This window comes from Temnothorax curvispinosus, unplaced genomic scaffold, assembly GCF_003070985.1.
Source record: "Temnothorax curvispinosus isolate PA1 unplaced genomic scaffold, ASM307098v1 QBEX01007309.1, whole genome shotgun sequence".
NCBI lineage: Eukaryota > Metazoa > Arthropoda > Insecta > Hymenoptera > Formicidae > Temnothorax > Temnothorax curvispinosus.
In genome coordinates this window covers 171,695-193,956 of record NW_020217089.1, presented here as the reverse complement: position 1 = coordinate 193,956, position 22,262 = coordinate 171,695, and the positions used below count along the sequence as shown (strand labels likewise).

General features: G+C 36.9%; 1 protein-coding gene across 4 annotated transcripts in view; it reads right to left on the bottom strand.

Annotated features, from left to right (window-relative positions):
- The window catches only part of LOC112456931 (homeobox protein aristaless-like), a 134,982-nt gene that overhangs the window by 44,805 nt on the left and 67,915 nt on the right, over positions 1–22,262 (bottom strand). Inside the window, exons 1-2 of one of the 4 annotated variants that reach the window (XM_025019747.1) lie at positions 21,045–21,254; positions 14,841–14,990 (exon numbers count right to left, since the gene is read on the bottom strand). The exons of 2 other annotated variants lie outside the window; for them this stretch is intronic. In XM_025019747.1, the coding sequence (XP_024875515.1) occupies positions 14,841–14,901 (61 nt within the window). In that variant the 5' untranslated portion in view covers positions 14,902–14,990; positions 21,045–21,254. Of the gene's footprint in view, positions 1–14,840; positions 14,991–21,044; positions 21,255–22,262 lie in introns of those variants that run through there. One more of the 4 variants, XM_025019746.1, reaches the window with a different exon arrangement.

Genomic DNA, 22,262 nt, shown 5'->3' with positions numbered 1-22,262 from the left:
TTCGAAAGTTATATGATACGATAGCAAAATATTTCTTCTTTTAAATTTTCATAGATGATTTATTTTATTATTCACAGAAAGAGAGAAAAGAGATATATTATCGTCTCACAAAATTACTCGATTATTTCCAGGTAATTCTAATTTTCCACTTGATAGTATATAATAATTTAATCTATGTAATAAGTCACAATGTCACTCTCATGCATGTTTTTGTAACAAACTTTGCGTAGGTATAGGAATATATTTATCGACGTCAAACGTATTCTAGGCAATATTACTTAATACTTTTCTACAAAACATATCAATTACCATTATATGATTAAATCAATGATTAAAATCTATTCTTAGAGTCTTATCTCTCTTTATAACATGCTTTACATTAAAGAGAGGTCAGAAATGAGTGTCTCGTTCCTCGGTCAAGTAGCGCTGATTTCTTCGGTGGAGGTCCCGAGGAAGAAGGACACTCATGGATGCCGATGAGTGTCCTGCGGTGTCTCCGCCGTGTCGTATCTTGCAGGATCATCGGATGTTATCTCCGGCCGTAGGAATGCGGCCGCAGGTACGAAAATACAAATAAGAACTCGCAGTGTCGACACTTCGAATTAGGATCGAGAGCCTTTTAGATCTTATCTCGGATAAGCGGCCGTCTGCGCGGCTGCCACGTGCCGCGACGCGAGCGGAGACACTTTGTAATTCCCGAGGGACCACCGACTATCAACCGCGACCCGCTCATTAACCCGCTACATTAATAGGCTGGCTGGTTTTAATCGGCTGCTGTAGTATTTACGTCGCGGCGTATTAATCGCGAAGTAACGGCGGGTGGTAATCCACAAATAGAGTGACAAGAGCGAAATGTGACTCTGTCGCAACAGAACGAAGTTTAGACCGGTTATAGATCGTGCGATATCAACCGAGAACTGATAATTACTAATGCAAATTTGCGGAGTTTCAACTTGTAATTAATAAATTGATTTTCTTGTCAAATAACGCTTACTATTCTTGATTAGTATCGAGATAAAGCACGCGCGTGAACTTCAAAAGCATGAGATTTCGAAACTGTTTAAAGATACTTTTGCCCTCGAGCAAGGAGATACAAGCCTTAGTACACAGAAAAAAAATTAATTATCTTTAATCAAGACGAATATAATTAAATCAACACAATTATTGTTTCATATATAAGCAAGAATAAATAATTTTCTTAAAAAAATTTTTAAATTTTTGTATTTCAAGAATATTTAATATCTTGTTTTTTTTTCGATTTCTTCTTCTTCTTCATTGTAACATAATAAAATTGAACCAACATTATTACTTGTGTTCACGTAGAGAATATTAAATTTTAAAATAAGATTAAACTGTCTTTATTGTTTATAAAATATTCTTCATTTGAAAGTATTGTTATCCTCTATCCAATATTTTTTGCTTTCCATTAATAAAAATTATTTCTTAATAATAAGAATATATTTTTTCTTATTGAATTATATATATAATGCTTTGATGCAGTAATTTATCTCTTTGTTTAACGCTGTATAATCTCATTTTTAAATTACCGTCAAAAATATATTCTCTAAATAAGAATATTCTTTTTTTTCTGTTTCTATTTTTTTCAACATCTTACATAATCTTCATTTGGAAGATATAAGCGAGAGCATGGCAGGATCTCGGAACGGCCGTTCCTGTTCGTCCGCGCGATATCGTACGATATACAGGAACGTGGCGGGTCCTGCTCCAGCTGGCTCGAAAGAAATGCCCGTCCCCGTCCCCGTCCCCGTCTCCGGGGTCCTGCCATTCTTCGGGACGAGAGCAGCTGGGGAATTCGCGGGCCACCCATCGGGCGCGCCTCCCGACGTCGCGAGGAATCGAAACGTTCCCGACAGGTTACACGGAATTGACTCGTCGCCCGCGAATTCCCGGCGCGCAAGAAAAGGAAGGGAAGAAGGTCGACGGCGATATGGGGGACGCGGACCGGCGGCTTTATGTTAAATGGATTAGACAGCGGTATGCGAGCTCTCGATGGATTGCCTTCCCCGCGCTCCCCATTCCCCGCCCGAGATCTCAGACCCCGGCGCGGTCTTCTCTCGTCTTCTTGGAACAGGATCGTCCGTGGATCCTGGGCAGGCTCTCCCCGACTAAAGCCCCGGTGGCGCTAATTGCCTCCTCGAAGAGCAAGTTAATCGATGAATTCCGACGACGCGTTGCAAGAAAGTAATGAAGACCGTGACACATTCGTCGACGAAAGCGAGCATTGTGTTGCGTTTTATAATGTAGATCCGGCCACACATGCACGTACGCGCACGTATACGTTTGTCAACGCGTCCGGAGTGCTCGTATCAGGGTTGGGATCTTCAAGTCATCGGGGGAGGTGCGCAAGTCATGTCGAGATAAAAACCAGATAGAATCTTTACTAAACAAAAGAATTATGAGGTATAATACCCGCTAACCCATTTGTTAGGAAACTTGAATATCGAAAATCTCACGTTATTGTGTTGGCACATAACAGTCATGAACAGTAATTTTTAAGGTACATATGAGGTATGTGTAATTCTGTTAAATATAAATTAAAATATAGTAATTGTTTTTATAAACCATGTGATTTAGGTGTTTCTCAGCATGAAACAACGTCCTTTTAAGTCATAGTTAAATTAGATTTGATTTATTAAAACATAACTTTATAAATTTAAATTATATAAATTTAAATTTGAATTACTAACTTGAATTTGAATTACTCTACATAACTTTATAACTTTTTATGGAAAAAAAACGTCTTACAATTCTACATACAAGTATTTTATGTATGGAATGATTATAATCAGTAATTAAGATGGTTAAAAATAGAATTAAACGGACCTATTGACCATGAAAATATTAGATATAAAGTGCTATTTTTTTACAATGCTAATTTCAAACTGAATGACTAACGCTCGAAAATTTCCATCCATTAACATATCTACTGTCATTATCGTTAGTAACATTGTTACTTAAATGTACATATATTTTGTATTTATATTCTTCTATCTAGTTATAGTATATGTTAAATGCCGTAATTATACGCTGCTGCTGATAAATAACTAGTTAAAAACCAACATACCTACTATAAACGAACAATACAAAATATAAAATTCTAAGTGAAAAAAATTGTTCGGAATGAAATTTTGGACAAGATAGAAGGATTAGAAAATCACGACTCATATAGATGATAGACTCACTAAGATGATTCAATTAATTCTATTATTAAACACGAAGCGTAGCAAACGATCCTGTTTTACACCATTCAGGTTTTATTACTGCAAAAATTTATTCATATCTCCCTGCTATCTCGTTCCACCGTGTCGTGTTTCGTGACTTGTAAGTCTTGTAAAATATCCCGAGATCCGTGTTCCCGAAGAAGAACACGACGTCGACCCGAGCCCGCGGGAAAGAACATCCTAACGTGCGCAATCTAACGATCCCTTTTTATATTCCGCGGACTGTCCACTTCCGTCGAGGAGTGCACCATAAAAGTCCCGCACAGGTGTTCGATCTAAACGCGGCGACCTTCGCGGAATCGCGGAGTAAGATTTTTCTTCGTCGCGGGCCCTTATAGGATCGAGGAGTCTGCACGCTGCACGGACTCTCTCTCCCCGGGCCGCGGCGGTATAAGAAAGCATCCGTAAAGATTATCGAGACTGCCAATGCTGGCCATCTCTCTTCATGAATAAAAGAGGGAGGCGCGCGCGCCATTGACGACGACACGTCAGACGCGAGTTCTTGCGCCGATCTCCGTCCGGCTGTCGATTTCCACTCTGGCGAACGAGGCCGAACAGCGATTGTCGTTTTGCAATAATTGTTCTCCGATACCTCGCGTCTCCGCAGGTATCTCACTGCAAGTATCATTAAGTACCCCTTTAGTGCCTCGTCCTCTTGAATTCGCTCGCTCGCTCGATCGAGTTCATCTATGCCCTCCCTCTCTTCCTTCCCTTCGCTTTCATCCCTCGTTCTTCGATTCGTCCACTTTTTCTCCGCGAGTATATCTCGCCCGATTGGTTGCTAGCCCGCTTGATGAAGACGTTCGAGCACAGATGAACTCGCGGGATTGACGTCTTTAATCGCGTTGCTCGGCGATTCCTCGATGTCTGGTCTATGCGCGGATAAGCCTCGCGTATGTTCGTTCTTGCATACGTTCTTCTATCGCGTGCACGTCAGGCCTGTTTGTCCAGGCGATCGCTCGCGAACGATCTGTCGCGACAAACGAGCCTCTGTAAAGGCCTATTTGTACAGTACACGGTGGATATAAATGGAACGCCGAGAATTATATATAGACCGTAGAGATATAGACCGGAGGTCGACAAGTCCGAAGAAAGCTATTTTAATAGAATAAAATCTTGCGAGAGAAGGTCTACTATAATATAGATCTTCCTTAATCGTGTCCATTTCATAACATTAATTTTATGACGCAATTGACATTAAACATTTAATTATTAAGTTTTCCAGACAAAAAAGTAGTACAGTAACGATAATAGAATAATTTCCATATTTTATCGTCGTTTCGTCATCGCGCTTGTTACAAAACATATTACAAAGTGCAAAACCTCCATTAATCTTCCATTAAATTATAATGATCGTGTTGCCACAACCGCAATAAAGTTAGAGGAATACACGCATATTCCGACTAATTAGTTTTTCCTAAAAGGCTATGTAGACATCCGAGCACTTTGGTATCTCATTAAATGACGCGTTTATAAAATTTTAGTTTCAGATGAAATATATTGCATAGAAATATTGCTATATCGGAATAAAGAATTTGCACGCTCTTCCTTCCTCTCGCACAGTTGATACTAGGATGGTCGTTTATGCAAATGGTTGCTATTTTCATTCGCAAATGAGTTCGTAAATTAACGTATTTACGAGGATAATAATCGTCGAACTGGCACGTGTGAATTGCCCCGTGTTCTAAGTCGGCCGTCGCATGCATCGCGCGTTTCCACAAACAGAGTAAAATTACCCGTGTATCTATAATTTATCTATGCGTGTGTGTCGGTGCTCAACATTAGAAATTATAATCTTACTCGTAACGCTCCGGGGGGAGACGGCATATCGGCGCGGCGCGGCGCGGCGAGTTGTGCGATGAAACGGCTGAATTGATATTATCGGATGCACTGTTGCAAGGCTAATAGAATTAGCATAAATAATACGTTAATCTCCCGGCGAAGGCGATTGCCAGCACTACTTTGTTTTTACCTCTTGCTCTCGATAACACATTTAATATGGAACGTAATACATAATGTAGAAAATAATTGTTAGCTTCGGAAATACACAGAGGAGCGCGTAGTGGAATCTACATCAAAGAAACGTAACTAAATCCGGATATTATTTAACAATAATTATTATTTTTTTTCTTTCATGAAAAACAATAATTATTTAATGAACAATGTATGAAAGTGAAATAAGTATTTAAAATATTACAATATACAGGAATGCAAGCAGACGTAATAATTTTGGTAAAGTTTAACCTAAATAAAATTACATGTTAATTTATAAATATTATTTTTCTTATATCGCACACAATAAGTGTATACGCATACCTATATAAATAAAGTCTGAAAACAGGATACAAGTGCAACCGTTTGAATTATCTACATGACTTAATTAGAAAGGATTAAAATTTACCTCGAGGTAGTTCACACTGAGACACACCAGGTTCGTGGATAATTACGCTGCATAGTTATAAAGAAAACGTTAAAAGTATCGAGAGGGCGTGTCTGTGAGAGCTAAGGATATTACCCATATCCTATTTGTTCTTGCGTTGAACGGGCGTTTCCAAGTCGCATTAACCCGCGGAAACACCTGTACCGCTGTCGGGAAAGGCATTCGCATGCTTAAACTCAATTAGCTGACGAAATTTCATTTCCTTTGTTCACCCTTACCGCCGCCATATATGTGCATAAGCATGCTAAAAAAAAAGAAGAAAGGCTCAACAAACACGTCCTGGTACGCGGGTACTTTGCTAATGGGCCGAAACACAGCTGTCCGCGGAGGAGGCTGCCCGATGAACCTTGACCCTCCTGCGAGCCTTCAACATATGCTGGCTCGTAATTAAAGAAAATAATAAACGCGGCTGATTGACGGCATACGAGGCTCGTAGAGCCGAAATTTCTACATAAAACTTGATATTTTGAATAACAACAAAACAAGACGTTCGTTTTAATCGCGCCGTAAGAGAAATAAAAATACAGAATGCAACTGTCGAGAGTAGATCGGCGAAATATAACATAGTAATAAATTCCTAATGTCCGAGTAGAGGAGCGACTTATGGAGAATTATATTATATAATAGAATAAAACATAATCGGTTTCAAATTAATATTCTTTAACGCATTTTATATAATTTGCGATATTTCACGTTTATTGCATCGTAATTCTGCTGAATACTTCCTGAAGTACCTCGAGCATCGTTCCGTCCCTCAGTATGACGACATACAGCATGAATTTTAACGAGCGGTACCACACGTTACGGTACTTACATCCGCGGCGCGGTGGCGGCGTCGCTCGCCGTGCGCACGACATTTAAGTAACTTTCGAGAATCATTATCAATGTTCGCGGCGCCCGCGAAAAGGAAGAAAACAAAAAAGATACGATTGGATCTTAATAGCCCAGGGTCGTCGATGCTTCAGAGGCCGGGCAACTCGCGAGGTCTCGAGATTGAAGACGCGCGGAGAAGAGGAGGCGAGTTTATCGCGATGTATCCGATATGGGCGCGTGTGTGCGTGCGCGCGATTCGGCGCCGGAGGGCATACTTTTAATTTCGCGAGGCCCATTACGAAAAGTGATATGCACCATTCGGAAATAAATAGCCAGCAGCAGCAGCCGGGGCTCACGTGCTTTTTGTAATGAGCCGAAGCAACTCCCCCGAGCGGAGTGAGGGAGAGGGGAGGAGAGGAGGAGGTCAGCGAGGAAAATGAGCCCCGCCGTGGTGGCAGGTAGTAGTTATCTCCCGAGTGAGCTCCCAGTTAATGACAACCCCTGGTGCACGGCTCTGCCCTGCCTATCCCATGTATATCAGCTGTCTCTCCGCCGCGTCTCTCACATCCGTCCTCCTTAGTCCTTACTCCGCTCCGGCCGAGTTTCGCGTTTTCGTCTCGTCGTGGGGCGATTTCGAGAGATTTCGTGCGAACATAACCACAGAAATAAACGTAACTCGCGAATGTCGATGTACATTTTTCGGTACGAACCATTTTTTAGCTCGGTTGTGCATATTTAATCACGCGTACAACCTATTATTATGAGAGCGCACCATATACGCGTACATGTATGTAAGTAAATATTTAAGTTCCAGTAATTCACAGCTTCTGGCGAGAGTTATGCATTAAAAGAAGGTTTCGTGCAAAAATACTGTTACTTTAAACGTGTAATAGATATCGCGAAGATTACCATTTTGCCTAAAAAATAAAAAGAAAACAAAGACCCCCGCAGAGATGGCTAATCCACACAGTCGTTTATTGGGCTCAACAAACCCACGAGTCCGAGTTCAATACACTATAATCTATAATACGGACACTCGCATACATTTACACATTACATATATTTATATACACACCTTTCTGCGAAAAATATTTGAGGAAAAGTATAGAAACAAAATACTAATCTAAGAAGAATAAGACTAAAAACACATTTATATCGTATTTGTTAATGAGAACTAAAGCTCGTTTTTTATTTACATCATATAATTAAAAAAAATTATGATCATCCTTTCTTTTCTTGTATCTTCCAAATAGCTTCTAGAAAATGTCTTGCCTGATGTCATGACACGAATTTCATGTATTATGACCATCAATCAAAAATACATAGATGTTACAATCTTAGCCGCTGCATATAAACCGCTCTATTTCTTTCTGAACAATAATACATATAATGTATAATATGCATTCCGCCTGCTTCAGGTGTGTCGTCGAGGTAGTTCAGACGTCTAGAGGACTCGTTCGACCGGGTGAAATTAATTGAACCTCTAAATAACGCTATTTTACGACGCGCCAGTTTACAGTAACACTTATTGAAGCAATTCGTCGCTCGATTTGTCACTTTTCCGTTCTTATTTCTTCAGCGAAACCATAGAGCGACCATAACTCCACTCTGTCCGATATCACGATTAAACGCGCGTGTAGGTACATGTAACGTTTTATCAGTGACGCGAATTAACTTTCTTTTCCTTTCGAAGTGCAGTTAACTCCAACATTGATTCGCTCCATTTACCTCGATCAATATGCAACGATACGTGTTTCGTTAATTGATCTTACAATCTCATTAAATCGTATTTACAATCTCATTAAATCGTATTTACGACTATTATAACGGTGATTTGTACGTTACGAGCACTGTTTCGTCATTATCTAAAATTATTTTTGCCCCATCAGAAAATATATTGCTTTGTAATCATACTGATAAGTAAATTAACTTCTTGCGACGCGTACAAAATGCCTTCGTCAATGTCCTCCAGCGGAAGAGACGTGACCATCAGAGTTGCATATCAGTTTTTTTCTCGGTAAATGCTCGTGACGATGCACCGCGGCAATTACAGGCGGTAAACGGGTTTAATATAATAATCAAACATTGTCGTGAGTGATACTAGCGACAGCTGCTGCTTATATTACGGGAAGAGCAAGTCGGCACGTAAGGCGACGAGTGTAATTACACGTCTTGCTCCGTTTAAAACCATATACTAGTATTATCATTCTCATATCTTGCCTCACCTCCAAACGTATTTCTTGATATTCGATTTATCTCAAATCAATAGGATTTTCTTCAAGGAAAATTGAATTAACATTTCTTTTCCTATTTTGAATATTAAATTCTCAATTAAAAACTTTGTTCAGATAAGAGACTTCCTCTTAAGTTTAAATAAAAAGTAAAGGATTTATTATCTATTTCTAAAATTTCTAAGAAATCTAAAAATTATTAATATCTTGACATCCTTATTGGATAAAAATGTTTAATTCCCTTAATAATTAGATACGACGGCAGTGATATGTTCTTTATCAAGTATACGTTGCTAAATTTTTACCGAAGCTTAATGAGATTATATTTATCAGATATCAACGCAACAGTGTACTACGTGGCGGATTGGCCGCGGTAATTGCAATAATTTCTTTAATTATCCTTAATTTACGCCATTCGTCACGGTCCAAGTCGCCGGTGGTATGTCGCTAAATTGCGCGGAACGAACATTAGGATGTGGTCAGTTAACAAAAAGAACATTGAAAATAAGCGCGTGATACCGTAAGAAAATCAACTTCGCTTTTGAACGTGTCCGTAAAAAATAATGGAAATAATAATGCGCTGTTTGTATATAGGCTATAACCGTATGTCGTAATTGGCACGCAATATGAATTGTTACTTGAGAATGCAAAATTACTTAATTCATCAATTTTATTATTTAAAATTGACTGAACAATTGTAAAAGTAATTGCTTTTTTTTTTATTGAAAGAATAAATCATCCAGTGTTACGATTAACGTATAAAAGTAACGCGGAAATATTATGCGGGATATTTGATATGCCTGATGGATACGTAATTTATGCTTGTGAAATTTTTGCATAATGCGGGTTATGCAATTTTTTTGAGTATGCTGTTTAAGATTGATAAATATTCTTTAATAAGCGAGCACCTGATATTAAATTGATGCAAGTAATTTATGTCCAAAGGAAATTCTGCACGGCATTAAAGTGATGAAAGTAATTTGTACCGCAGGAAATTCTACGACCGACACTAAACGGACGAAAGTAAATAATCGCCTTTAATGGGCCAAAATCATGCTGGTTATTTGCTAGCGTCGATTACATCTTAATGCCATATAAAGCTTTCGTCGCTTATTTATCAATATGTACAGAGCCGTGTACGCTATCACCAGGGAATTATTAATTTTCCGTAAATATAAACTGTCGAGAGTTCTCATATCAAGATTAATATTTTGGATATTAATGAGAGATTACTTAGTTAGGCTAATATACATATAGTAACAACGATAAAAATCTCGAAATTTTTACATGATTATTTAAAAATATTTAGGAACGCAACTCACAATTTCCCATTCTACAATTATCTCGCTTTTATTTTCAATTCGAAAATTTTTAACCAGTTTATTCACTGATATCCTTAGATTGATCAGATTAAAACAAAAGAATTATGTGTTTGCGTTTAATTTTCTTGTGGGCTATTGATGTCCGCGTATAAATTTCCCGCGTGCAACCGCGTCGTCCGCGTATTATGTATCATGATGTTGCAGATGCAATGCGGCGATAACGTCGTACTCGCTAAATAACCCACAATCTGCCAGTATATCGTCGCGAGGAGCCGAAGGTGCGTCTCCCAACGGTCCGCTATTAATTATGCGGAGTAAGGGTACGAATGCGCTCGACCTAATTGAGTATTCAGATGTACACGTATGCATTATCCTCCGTGAAAAGGAGATAGGACCCGCATGTCCTCGCACGTCGCGTCGCTTTTTCGCAGGTGGCCAATGGGCGGATGCGTCGAGTCCCGCGAGGCCCCCTTTGCCTTTCCTCGCCCCATTCAGGATATATGCCACCTAAACATTATGGGGCACATTGTATACGCGCGATCGCTCGTAATCGTATGTAATTGCGATCCGAGTGTGTTTTACGGAACGTCGTACGGACGAACACACGCGACATTGCAATCCGCGCAATTGACTGCAGCTGAGAGATGTTAACCGTTGCGCGTTTGATCGCGGATCAAGGTACACGTGCTTGTACTATGCGCCGCTATCGGAACGCATCTGGTGGTTTTTTGCGAGCACATTGCATCAGAGATCATTAAAATAACTCGAATCATTGAGACGCAATTTAAGTATATTTTAAAATAATATTCCCGCCGCCGTCTTTTTACCAAATATAAATACGCTATGTACCTAAAGCGAATATTGTTATATTAATATTCATCCCGGCGTTTTACGATATCTACACTTCGTATGAAACACGAACGACGATTAAATGCAAATGATCATAATATGCGTGATGCATAATCATAGCGCATTATCATATAACTTCCATATAGAAAATAACTTAATATAGCCATTAGTGTATCAACAAGTGATACAAATGTACGTGATTAGTTAGTGTACTCGTGTACTCTTCTCAAGATTATTTCGAATAATCTAAATAAAATCTAATAACTTTTTTTAAATCTAACTTAACCTTAATCTAATAATAAATATTGTTAATTAGTTAATTTTGATATATAAGCCAATAAAAACGTTAATATTAATATAATTATATTTAAAAATTATAGCGACTGCTGAATAATAATCATTATCTGCCTATTGCAAAATTAGCCGCAAATTTATAATCTGCGGAAAGTTGCCTAAATTAAGTAACATGAAAATTTTGTCTAAACTCGTTATTCGAAATTATATTCTTATGTAACAATAATGCAAACTATACCCAATGATTAACGTATTAAGTTATTAAATGGAAAATATAAATTGCTATATTTCGCGAGTTATTAGCAGCGCTCGAGAATGGAAATAATATGTAATTGATGTACGACAAAGAAAAAGACGAATGTGAAATATTCTGCGCATGAGCGCGTTATAAGCCACGTGCATTTCGCTAGCAATGAGTGATGAAGTTGAAATGGATGAACTGACAAACAAGAAGTTATTGAAGGAAATTCAAATACGTGGAATACGTTGTATTAATAACGAGCAATGCAAATCGAATATTGCATAGGGGAGATCGCCGGGGCTAGAGTCACACGGGTAAGTTGTGACAAAGCTTATATCTCACTTAATAGATTGAGTGGAATATTCTTCTTTATAGTGTAGGTTGCTCCTATCGTGTTAGTCGGGTGTACGAAATAGCTCGTTTCAAAAACATCGCATGTGATATTTACGAGCACTTTTTAAAAATTGGAAGTCGTGAGTAAATTTTTCTTGTCTCTATATTTTTATTGTTTCGTTGGTTTTTGGAATTACTAGTCGTAATTTCTTTTTGGTCATAAGAAATATTATAGTTTTAGATAATTTTTCCTGTATTTAGTTAACTGTTATTCCAACATAGTTTATAAATATAATTTTCTTTGTTCAAAATGACCGTTCAGGGTAAGTTGTCTCAAATGAGATGGGATTGAAAGTTTATAAAAGTATTACACAATTTATGAGAATTAGTATTCTTTCATTTACTCTAAGTTTATGAGATTTATATTACAAAGTTTATGAAATTATTAATTTTTCGTTTAATTCATGCTACCATATATTATTAAGTTAAATTTATCAAAAACTGGCACTAACTTTAATAAAATATTAAAACAGAAACTATTTGTCGTATGTTTCCTCTACATGAAAGATACATAACAATCAATCCAGAGTCATGTGACAACCAATCCTGGGTATGGGGTAAGTTGTCGCATTTGCGCGGTTTTGCTTAAAATTAAATAACTTTTTTGTGTATAAATATATACAAGTCTAATACTTTTTTTCTTACACCTAAAGGATGTAACTACATTATAAAGTAGTATACGATATTACAAAATATTGCTAACATTTTTTTTAAAAAGCAGTATTTGAAGTGTGACAACTAGACCCGGTCTTCCCTACAAAAGAATATTGATTATATTGCTTAAACTATATTTAAAGTTATATGAATTGATTAAAAATTTAAACGATTAGAATACTTGACTATCGCGTTTCACGTCGATACTTTTACTTTATTGTCCATTCTTTTCGACACTAGACATCACAGACGCGCGCTTCGCGCGCGCTATTTAGCTCTAATATTACACACAACTGTCAAAATATGCTATGACAGCCGATCACGAAGTTAGCGCAGCAACAGAATCAATCAGCATCGCGGAAAAGAGCCAACAAAGCAATTCGAGACTTTCGAGAAGACTTCGAGAGATGCGAGTATCGATTTAACATGCCTTTTTTTAGAAAGGAAACATGAATTATTATAATGTTGACCAGCACAATTAATGTACAAGATATTCAAACTGACGCAAAAAAGTCCGTATAATCTAAATTAATGTTAATAGATACAAGTATGCCGTTAATTTTTATTATTGACAATACAGATATCATTTTCTGTAATATATTTGAACTTACTAAAGTCATTCAGATTTAGATCAACACGATACGCTGAATTTATTTACATTTGGATATTTAATAAACAAGCTCATTTACTTTGAAATTAACAGTTCACAATTGACATTGTTTATCATCTGGTGATGGCTTTACTCGCGCAGGGAATGCATTTCGAAATGATGCACTTGTGCATTCGGAATAAATTTGCACGCGATTGGCCGTGCACGTATACATGTTCGTTATACGCGTAAGATGTAAGTGCTTGACGGTCGATTTGACACGGCTGCTAACGACTTTAGTATCAAGGACCGTCATTGTGAAAAAGTGAAGGAATTTCAGGAAGGCTTGTAAAAGGCTTTGCCGAGGTTTCCTTAATAAGATCGCATGATCGATTGTTAAGATTTACATGATGACAAATACAGATGAGGCGTATTGATATTGAAGCTATTGGCGTCAATCAAGATGTCATACAATTATCGTACGTCAATTTAATGGCGTATTTTGCAGATTGAGCGAAAAATTTCAATGTATTGAAAATGTCGGGACTACACTAGTTTTATCAAAAATTGTCAAAATTAGCTAATGGTAGTTCCGCATAAAGTTCTACATTTAAGATCCATAACGGCGCTTACATATGTACGATATATCATCTATACTATATAATTTTTAAAAACGATATTAATTCTCTGTCTACTCAACTGATGATTTGGTCATTTTTTACGTGCAGGTACCACACATACATCAATTAATTGATATTAATAAGTTGATTATAGCAAATTTTTTACATATATTAAATATCTATAAAATATCTAATTCTATTTTAATAAAAATTTAAATGAATAATTAAACTTTGAAAAAAATCATTAAGCACACCTAATATTAAATTTAAAGTTACAGAATCAAAATAATCGTTATTTTGTGATCAAAAAATGAAACTTGTATTTATTATTGGTTTTTTTTCTATATTTTGCGTCTTAAAAAAAGAATTGATTTTAAGGGATCAAAAAAAAATATATCTCAAATCATCTTTATGCCGGACATTGTCTAGATTTGTTATAAAATATTATCGTTAGAAAAATTCTTGATTCATTAAGATCGCGGGTTTATTGCTCTTGAGACTTAAAAGTTTGGCAAAAGGTATCAATAGAAGAATAATACCTATATAAACAAATTTATATTACGCGAATACTTTTTCGAGCAAACCTTTATTTTTTAAATAAGCATTAAATAGTATGATAATAGTTAATTCATTGAAAGTAATCTGAAATATATAAGGAATAAATATTTGTGTGGTATAATATTTAATAGTGTAATATTAAATGCATCATATTTAAAAGAGTCATTAAATACGTATTTCGTACAGCAATGACGAATTAGTTGGTAGACAACGCACGGTACCTGGCCGAGCTTTTGTTTATTTTTTTGTACGGCATACTATACCTATACGCGCGTTCACCTTGTAATCATTCGCGCGCGCGGCGAGACTCGAGCAGGTAATGTTACGAACCGCTCCATGTGTCGTTATTCCTCGGAACGCGATCGCAACGAGTATTAGAAATTGCTAAACGTGATTATTTTTTACAAATAATTAAACGATTTTGTCCCGCGCAACTCTTGTGATTCAATTCATAAATATATCAAAACGATATCTATTTATATCGAAGCGATAGGGGAATGAGAATTATAAATTGTTGTTTCATTACTTATAACATTTACGGACGATAAAATTATTGTATTTTACTAACGGCACATAAATTCATACATATCTTACGTCTGCTTCGAATCTTTCGCCAATCGAAATGCAATTTGCCCATCATTTTCGGATCGAGCATGGAGTGCGTAATCGATATACGCGAGCAGCTCTCTGTGTATCATCGTATTATCCTTCCGAAATATGATCGTCCCTTACGATATCGAACATCTGCATGATTAATAAAATCTCTTAATTAAATCTTTTAATTAACAATCCATAATGTACCAAAGCAATGTTTATTGAAACAAGTATTTCGCACAATTTATTCGTTTTACATCTAGTATACCAAAGCGATGAGGGCTGGATATTGCAAATTGTTATCTCACGCAATATTTTTTGGATGATAGAATATATCACCCGAATCGCGCGATAATTGCCTTTTTGTGATTAGTGCATATATAATAAGTAACCGCGTTTTCACGAGTGTTGTGCGAGTGCCACAAAAGGAACAAAAAGAAACAGAGGGACTTGAGAGGAGAAGGCGACTCGAAAAGAGAGAGACGAAGCAACCATAAAGTAAGTAATCTATTATTTATTTGTTATTTATTGCTTGCAAAATTACCCATTTATAATCATTTTATGCGCGCAATTCAAATGTCACTTTGTGCGTTACTATATAATTTTTAGATATATGTTTTTCTACTTTTATCTATACGTCTTTCTACTTTGTGTCGGTCTACTTTACGGATTAATATAGTGTTACAACTGCGTTGCTGTGCGTCGTATTAGTGAGTGACAAATTACATTTTGTTCTAACTCGTAACATAATAAATCTATAAAAATAATATTAGACATGCATAAAGTGTATATAGACATATATATGAATCAAGTTAACAGCATAAAAATAATGCAAATATATATATTAAAATTTAAGTGTGTCACTTTATTTTTCTTTCTTTTATCCAAAAATTCCTTAATATTTAATATTTAAGATTTGCGTTTTGCCTCTCTCGGGGATTACAAATTACATGAACTGATATCAGAAAAGTGCAATACTCAGAAATTTTGATAATATGTATCTATCATAAACAAAAGCAGAACAGGAAATATTTAATAGTTACTAGTTGTAAACTTATTTAACAAAAAAAAAGCAGTAGTAATTATATTTAACATGTCAATTTTATTATAATTTTTTATAGCCTAGCCATTTATACTGATAACTTGATTTATTTCATTTAAAAAGTAAAACGTCTTGTGTGTGTTGTACAAAATTTAATTAATATTTTATCTAACTTTATTCAACAAATTATTAATCAATACCAGGTGATTGCTATAATATGATATCTGCATATCAATAATATAAAACCAATTAAGCAGTAATAATTAATATCTGAATTATAAATATCAAAATATCAATCGATATGCTAATTATTATATAACGCAGTAACAAGTTTGCGATCTTTATGCGATATCATTAATTAATTTTGATCCCTTACCTATAACTCGTAAATTAAAGCTCAATAATTATATATCGTAGCCTTCACTTTTTGTTTCAGAATTCCCGGTTCTAATTAATCTTCGAAAAAAAATGCAATTTATTAAACAAAGTTACATTTTGCAACTATTTTAAATCGCATATATATAACTATAGTATTTCTTTTGTACTCTTCCAAGGATAATTTCAATCCACTTGTTCGATTTTGTCGAACCACAAAAACCGAACGCGAAAGAAGTAACACATTCCCGTTCAACTGTGAGCTCGCGCAAAACTTCGCAGCGTCAGAATCGCCGTATAAATTTAATAAGTTTACGCTCTAATTGCCGGTGTCACCGAGCGCTCAAAAAGCCGCCGAAGATTTTATGCGCCGCGCTGTCCGTCCGGCGGAGAGCGCATGCATTGCGCACCGTGCACCGTGCACCGTGCACCGGTACCGCGTGCGGAAAGAGAGAGTAATTCGCGCGAATGTAACGCGGTTTTCCATGGTCGAGCGATCACCGTTTTTCTGATCTGTGCGCGAACTCCCCGCGGGCCCCCGATCGACTCGAGACAACGGCGTTTGTATGTCGAACAAAAAGACGAGAGTTGGAGCAACCGCGATGATAATGCAACAATCTGTCATACATCATCGATCGTCGGTTGACACGCGGTGTTCTAACTAAAGCGCACCGCTCTAACAGCGATTTGCGATATCGGCTCACCCGCTCAACGGTTCGATTTGATTTGGTTTTGATGTTCCGCTCGAGCGTTTGCGCAATTAATCATCCTTATTACAATGCAGAAAATCTCTCGATTGAAAATTGGGTAATCGAATCGGCTGAACGCGCGCTTTCGCTCGCATACGTGTATTATCCGCACCACGCCAGGAATTATTAAATCTAGAATTTTTACTTAAAATACTCCCGTAATTTGTGCAATTTTACTTCCCATATTTTCAACATTTCACAATTATTTCATCGTTTTATATTTATTTTATCTTTACATTCGTTCCTCAAATGTTCAAAAAATTATTTAATTATAAAAAATCGTTATTTAAATAGAAAATCGATTAAACATGTATCTTCAGTACAAGAATATTTAAAGTCTATTTGATATCAAAATGGCAAAAAAATATGTTCAATTAATAATAATAATAATAATAATAATAAAAGATCTATATTTAAATAGAAGATGGATTAAGCATAAAACATCTTTATTTAAATAGAAAATCGACATGCATCTTCAGTACAAGAATATTTGAAGTCTATTTGATATCAAAGTGGCAACAAAAATATATTCACGAATATAGAAAACGGGCTAACTAAGAACCAAGCGCGGTAAATGATGCGCAAAGTTTTTATTTTTATTTTATATACATATTCAATTAAATTATTGCTGAGGAAGATACCATTGCAAACACATTCACAAAAATTTTTTAGAGAAAAATAATTATAATTTTACATTATAGATGTTTTTTTAATTACTATACGTGTTTTATTTTTACGATTTAAAAAATTATCGTAATCCGAGAATTGAATTATTTTCTATTAAACATATTCCAGGTTATATAAGTAAATAACTACAAATATCAGTTTAATCGAGCCAACTGAGAGAAAATAATTAATCACATTAAAAAAGTTTATACTTCTTCGACGATAACAACAATTAATGTCTTGTATAGAGCTAATAAATTGAATTCAGTATTATTTTTTCACGGTTTCTTGAGAATTGATGTTCGCGTTAATCGCGTTTTCCGACCTTCGGATGAATGATAAATACAGACACGAAATCGAAGAGTAAATTGTTGCACGATCTGACACGTGCAAGGCGATTGTAGTGAGAGAAAAACAACTTAATCTCGAATATCAATTACGCCGTCTAAATCTGCATAATTTAAAATGTGAAAAAACAAATTTACATTGCGGAATGATTGGAATAATCGCGCGGAATAAAAAAAATAATTGGATAAAAAATATTTATGAGAACGAATTAAATTGACGCTGGCGTTACAGTGTATCGTGTTATCTCAAGCGTGGGAATGACTATAACTATTGACACATCTACTCGTACATCATTCAATGTAGAATTACTCGATTCGTTAATCAACACGGCAATTTATCGCAATGTCAATTTTCCAATTTTCCTAATTGATCACGTATATACATACGGAAACACGTAAGCTTATGTACGATTTAATAAGTTACGAGGCGGGGGAAAAAATGAAACTAAGTTGCCTGAGAAATTGACTGCAGCAAACAGCTGAATTGTTCGTAAAAACTACATTATCAACGATCTTCTAATTAAATCAGGTTTGCTAGAGAATTTTTACAAAAAAAGAAAAAAGTACGTTTATGTAACACGTGCATGGAAAGTGGCCCATTACGCACGCTACGCGTGCGTGATAGACCACTTTCCACGCACTTGCAACATAAAATAGGGTGTGCAAGCCGTGCGTAAAGATGAAAATTCCCGGGTGCGGTGACTGCACTCGTGAATTTTCATCTTACAGCACTTGTTACACAAATAACTATTCTGATTAGTTATGACAAATAAGAATATTACAGTACGAATATTAAGTGAATATTAAGTGCGTCAATAAAATAAGCAGAATTATGCATTCCTACTTAATAACAGAAACAAACTAAGTTGCAGAATCATGCATTCCTATTTAATAATAGAAGCAAAGTAATTGTAAGTTGCATATGCTGAATTACTTATTCAAATACGCGTATATATTTTTTTATTTAAAAGCTAACATATAATTTTCGAATCTATTCGTTAGGATAATCTGTTTTCAAAAATCTTATATAACTTTCCAGCGCTTTTAATATTTAGATTAATGCTTAAATGCTATCATCGGTTTTGCGGCACGATATGCTCTTGGCGCCCATTTAAATGTTAAATAATGTCGCACTTTGTATAATATCGCGTTACGGTAAATATGTAATATGCATAATTCAATTTGAAATAAGTGATCAATGACAAGAGTGCTTAATGTTGGAAAAAAAAATCTCTGAGAGAACGTTACGTCTCGTTCTGTTACATTATAAATGAATAAATTATATCGTCTATTAAAAATAGATATCCAATCGTTAGTTTCGCTCGTTTGCCGATGATCGCGTTCACTATCAACGGCTCGTTCGCTAAACCATTCGCGAAAGCGATCCCCGAGGGAATCTGCGCGGTTAGAGCGCGGTTAGGCCAATTCTCCCAATCGGACGCGCCCATTCACGAACAAAGAGGGCTCGAAACGCGAGCGGTGGGCCGTAAACTCGTAAACGGTAGTTCGCAACCGGAAGTGATGTTGTTGGATAAGTGGCAGTTATCGATAGCCTGTAGTTAACGCGAATACCTCCGCGTCAGCGGAGAGGAGGAGGCGCAAAACCCTAAAGGAAACAAAGATTCTCGAGCGGCAAGTCGAGGTATCACCCACGCAAATAACAGGGCGGACGTCGAGGCTGTAAAAATTTTACAACCCTCGTCGGATTCTTTTATTTCTTTTATTTAGTCTCTCGTTCACTCCGCGCGCCGCTTTCTCCTCTCGCGGGTCGCGCATCGAATTTCTTTCCTCACTCGTAGAAATTGGATTGGACTTTTATGTCTCAATAACTGATGCGCAGTGATTTTCCAGGTGATGATGATAGCGAAACTTTAATAAAATCTGATTTGCGGTTAAATATTTAAGATCATACATTGAATCTAATTGGAAAGAAGATATTATTTTCATACGAGAGTAAAGTCAAGAATCGTGAGAGTAGGTTTTGACTTTAATACATCTGGAGAGAGAGTTCGTTTCATTATGATTCAGTATACCCAGCCAGCGTATATCCTTCGCGTTTATTTTAGTCGTTGTAACACGGTTTATAATAAAATAATGAAAAAATACCGAGATTATCCGTTATGTTAGCATTGCCTCGACAAATCGATATGTCGCGGCGTTTTTCCGTGGATACGTTTTTCGTATACGCGCGATCGTTCTTTCCGAGACGTCGATCGTTGCCGTCATTAAGCTCCTGGAAGGAGAAGTCCTGCGGATAATTAAAGAGATTTGCAACGGCCGTTTTTGCGAGACCACAAATAATTGCGTATGGCGTGAGAGAGTCGCGACACGATCGAGCGATTCCGGAGAGAACGAGATTTCAAAATGACGCGGAAACGGTAGATTATCCATGAGCAAAACGCTCGAGATAACGCGTTCGCGATTGCGCGCGATGTGCGTTTTCTTATTCAATTAATTAAGTACCGCCACAATTTGATATGCAAATCGTCATGTATTAAGATTTTTAAAAAGCTATCGTGGCGTTGGGCACAAGTGTTTCCCGTTGCATCAATTTTCGATTATTATACAATACTTTACGTCACATACCTGCATTTTCAAACAAACATGTCTAACTCTTATATTTGTGGTGAAAATAGAACAGTAGAATCATACAAAATAATAATGAGAGATTGATAATAACAATTCAGTTATAATTTATCTTCATGAAATTACATTTTTCAAGTCTTCAATTTGTTACAATTCTTTAGATTCAGTCATTAATCAATCCACGTCACTTATCAGATTTTATCAGGAATTTTTTTTCTTTTGCCTAACACATGCGAATCAAATAATCCGTATGTGAGAAACAGCACGGAAATCTTGATATACGAATGCAGGCGCGATCTAAGGCAGTTAAAAAGCTATTTATCCAGATCCGCGGTTACTTTATTGCACGCAGCAGTATGCAATATCGTGTTCAAGTTCCAACCCACATGCTCAGAATCACACGAAGAGAACTAAACTTCACCTCGCTCTTTTTTTTTACCTGCGGTAACAATTTCCTCCGATATTCGCCACGATGGACGCGGCGGGAGAAAGCGGGGCGCGGTGGGATTTCCGCTCGGTTCCAGCCGATAATGCGCACCTTACACCGACGCGTATCGGCACGTAGGTATAGGTATCCGTAGATCGTGAAACAGTATAACTTATACGGCGCGAGATGTAGAAATTGCGATGCGGATTGCGCGGAGAACGAGCGCGGCGCGGCGGCTCAACGCGGGAATCAACTGCGATGCGCCTCATCGTCAATAGCGGGTCCGCTCATAATCGCCATTACCGCTTATCCCCTGCGATTACGAGTGACGATAATGCGCGGTGCGCGGCAGCGTCGTGTGTAATTACGCACACGAGGTGACCGCACGGGGAATACCGCGGCGTCGGAAGAAATCTAACGCGGATGTCCGCTTAATAACAGACGGATAAAGTATAATAGCGAACGGGCGACTCTCGAAATTCATCGAGGAAACGCGTTTTGTTTTTTCATTTAGGTCATTTAGGCCCAGTTTCACAAACATCCGAGCAAACATCGGTTAACTTTTAACCTTACGTTCTAAGGTGGACGTTAGAAAGAGACAAAGAGCGAGTTAACCTAAGGTTAAAAGTTAACCGATGTTTGTAAAACTGGACCTTGGGAAAATGTTCGAAAGTCAGTATAAACCGTTGGGATACCTATTGCGATTTAAACGAAAATATATATTATTCATAATATATCGTGCATGCATTACGTGCATACACGATTGAATGCAATCACGAGGATCGCTCTATCCGCACTCATCCTATGGAAATCTATTCGTTGAAGGGAAACTTTCCCTCGGAACGCATTGCCAATGCCGAGTTTCGCATCCCGCGCGAGAAATTGCTTCGCTAAATCGCGTCATGTCAAAGCCCGCGACGACGGAGACAGTCGCAAAGGATGTGAATTATTAAAATTACCGGGCGTACTAACCAAGGCCGAGGGAGTATTTCTTCCGCGACGGCGAAAATATCAAAGTCGAGGTCAATGAACACGAACCACAAAACCAATGACCACACGTGCTCGACGTCACGCTATGGATAAGATGTGGGCATGTGTCAACTATTGATAAGAATGCTTGTATATAATAGCCTAAAAGTAACAAGATATCGGCATTGGGCATATCTGCTATCTACTTTTACTTTCAATATTAATTAAATTATTAATCAATATTAATTACCTAAAGGACAG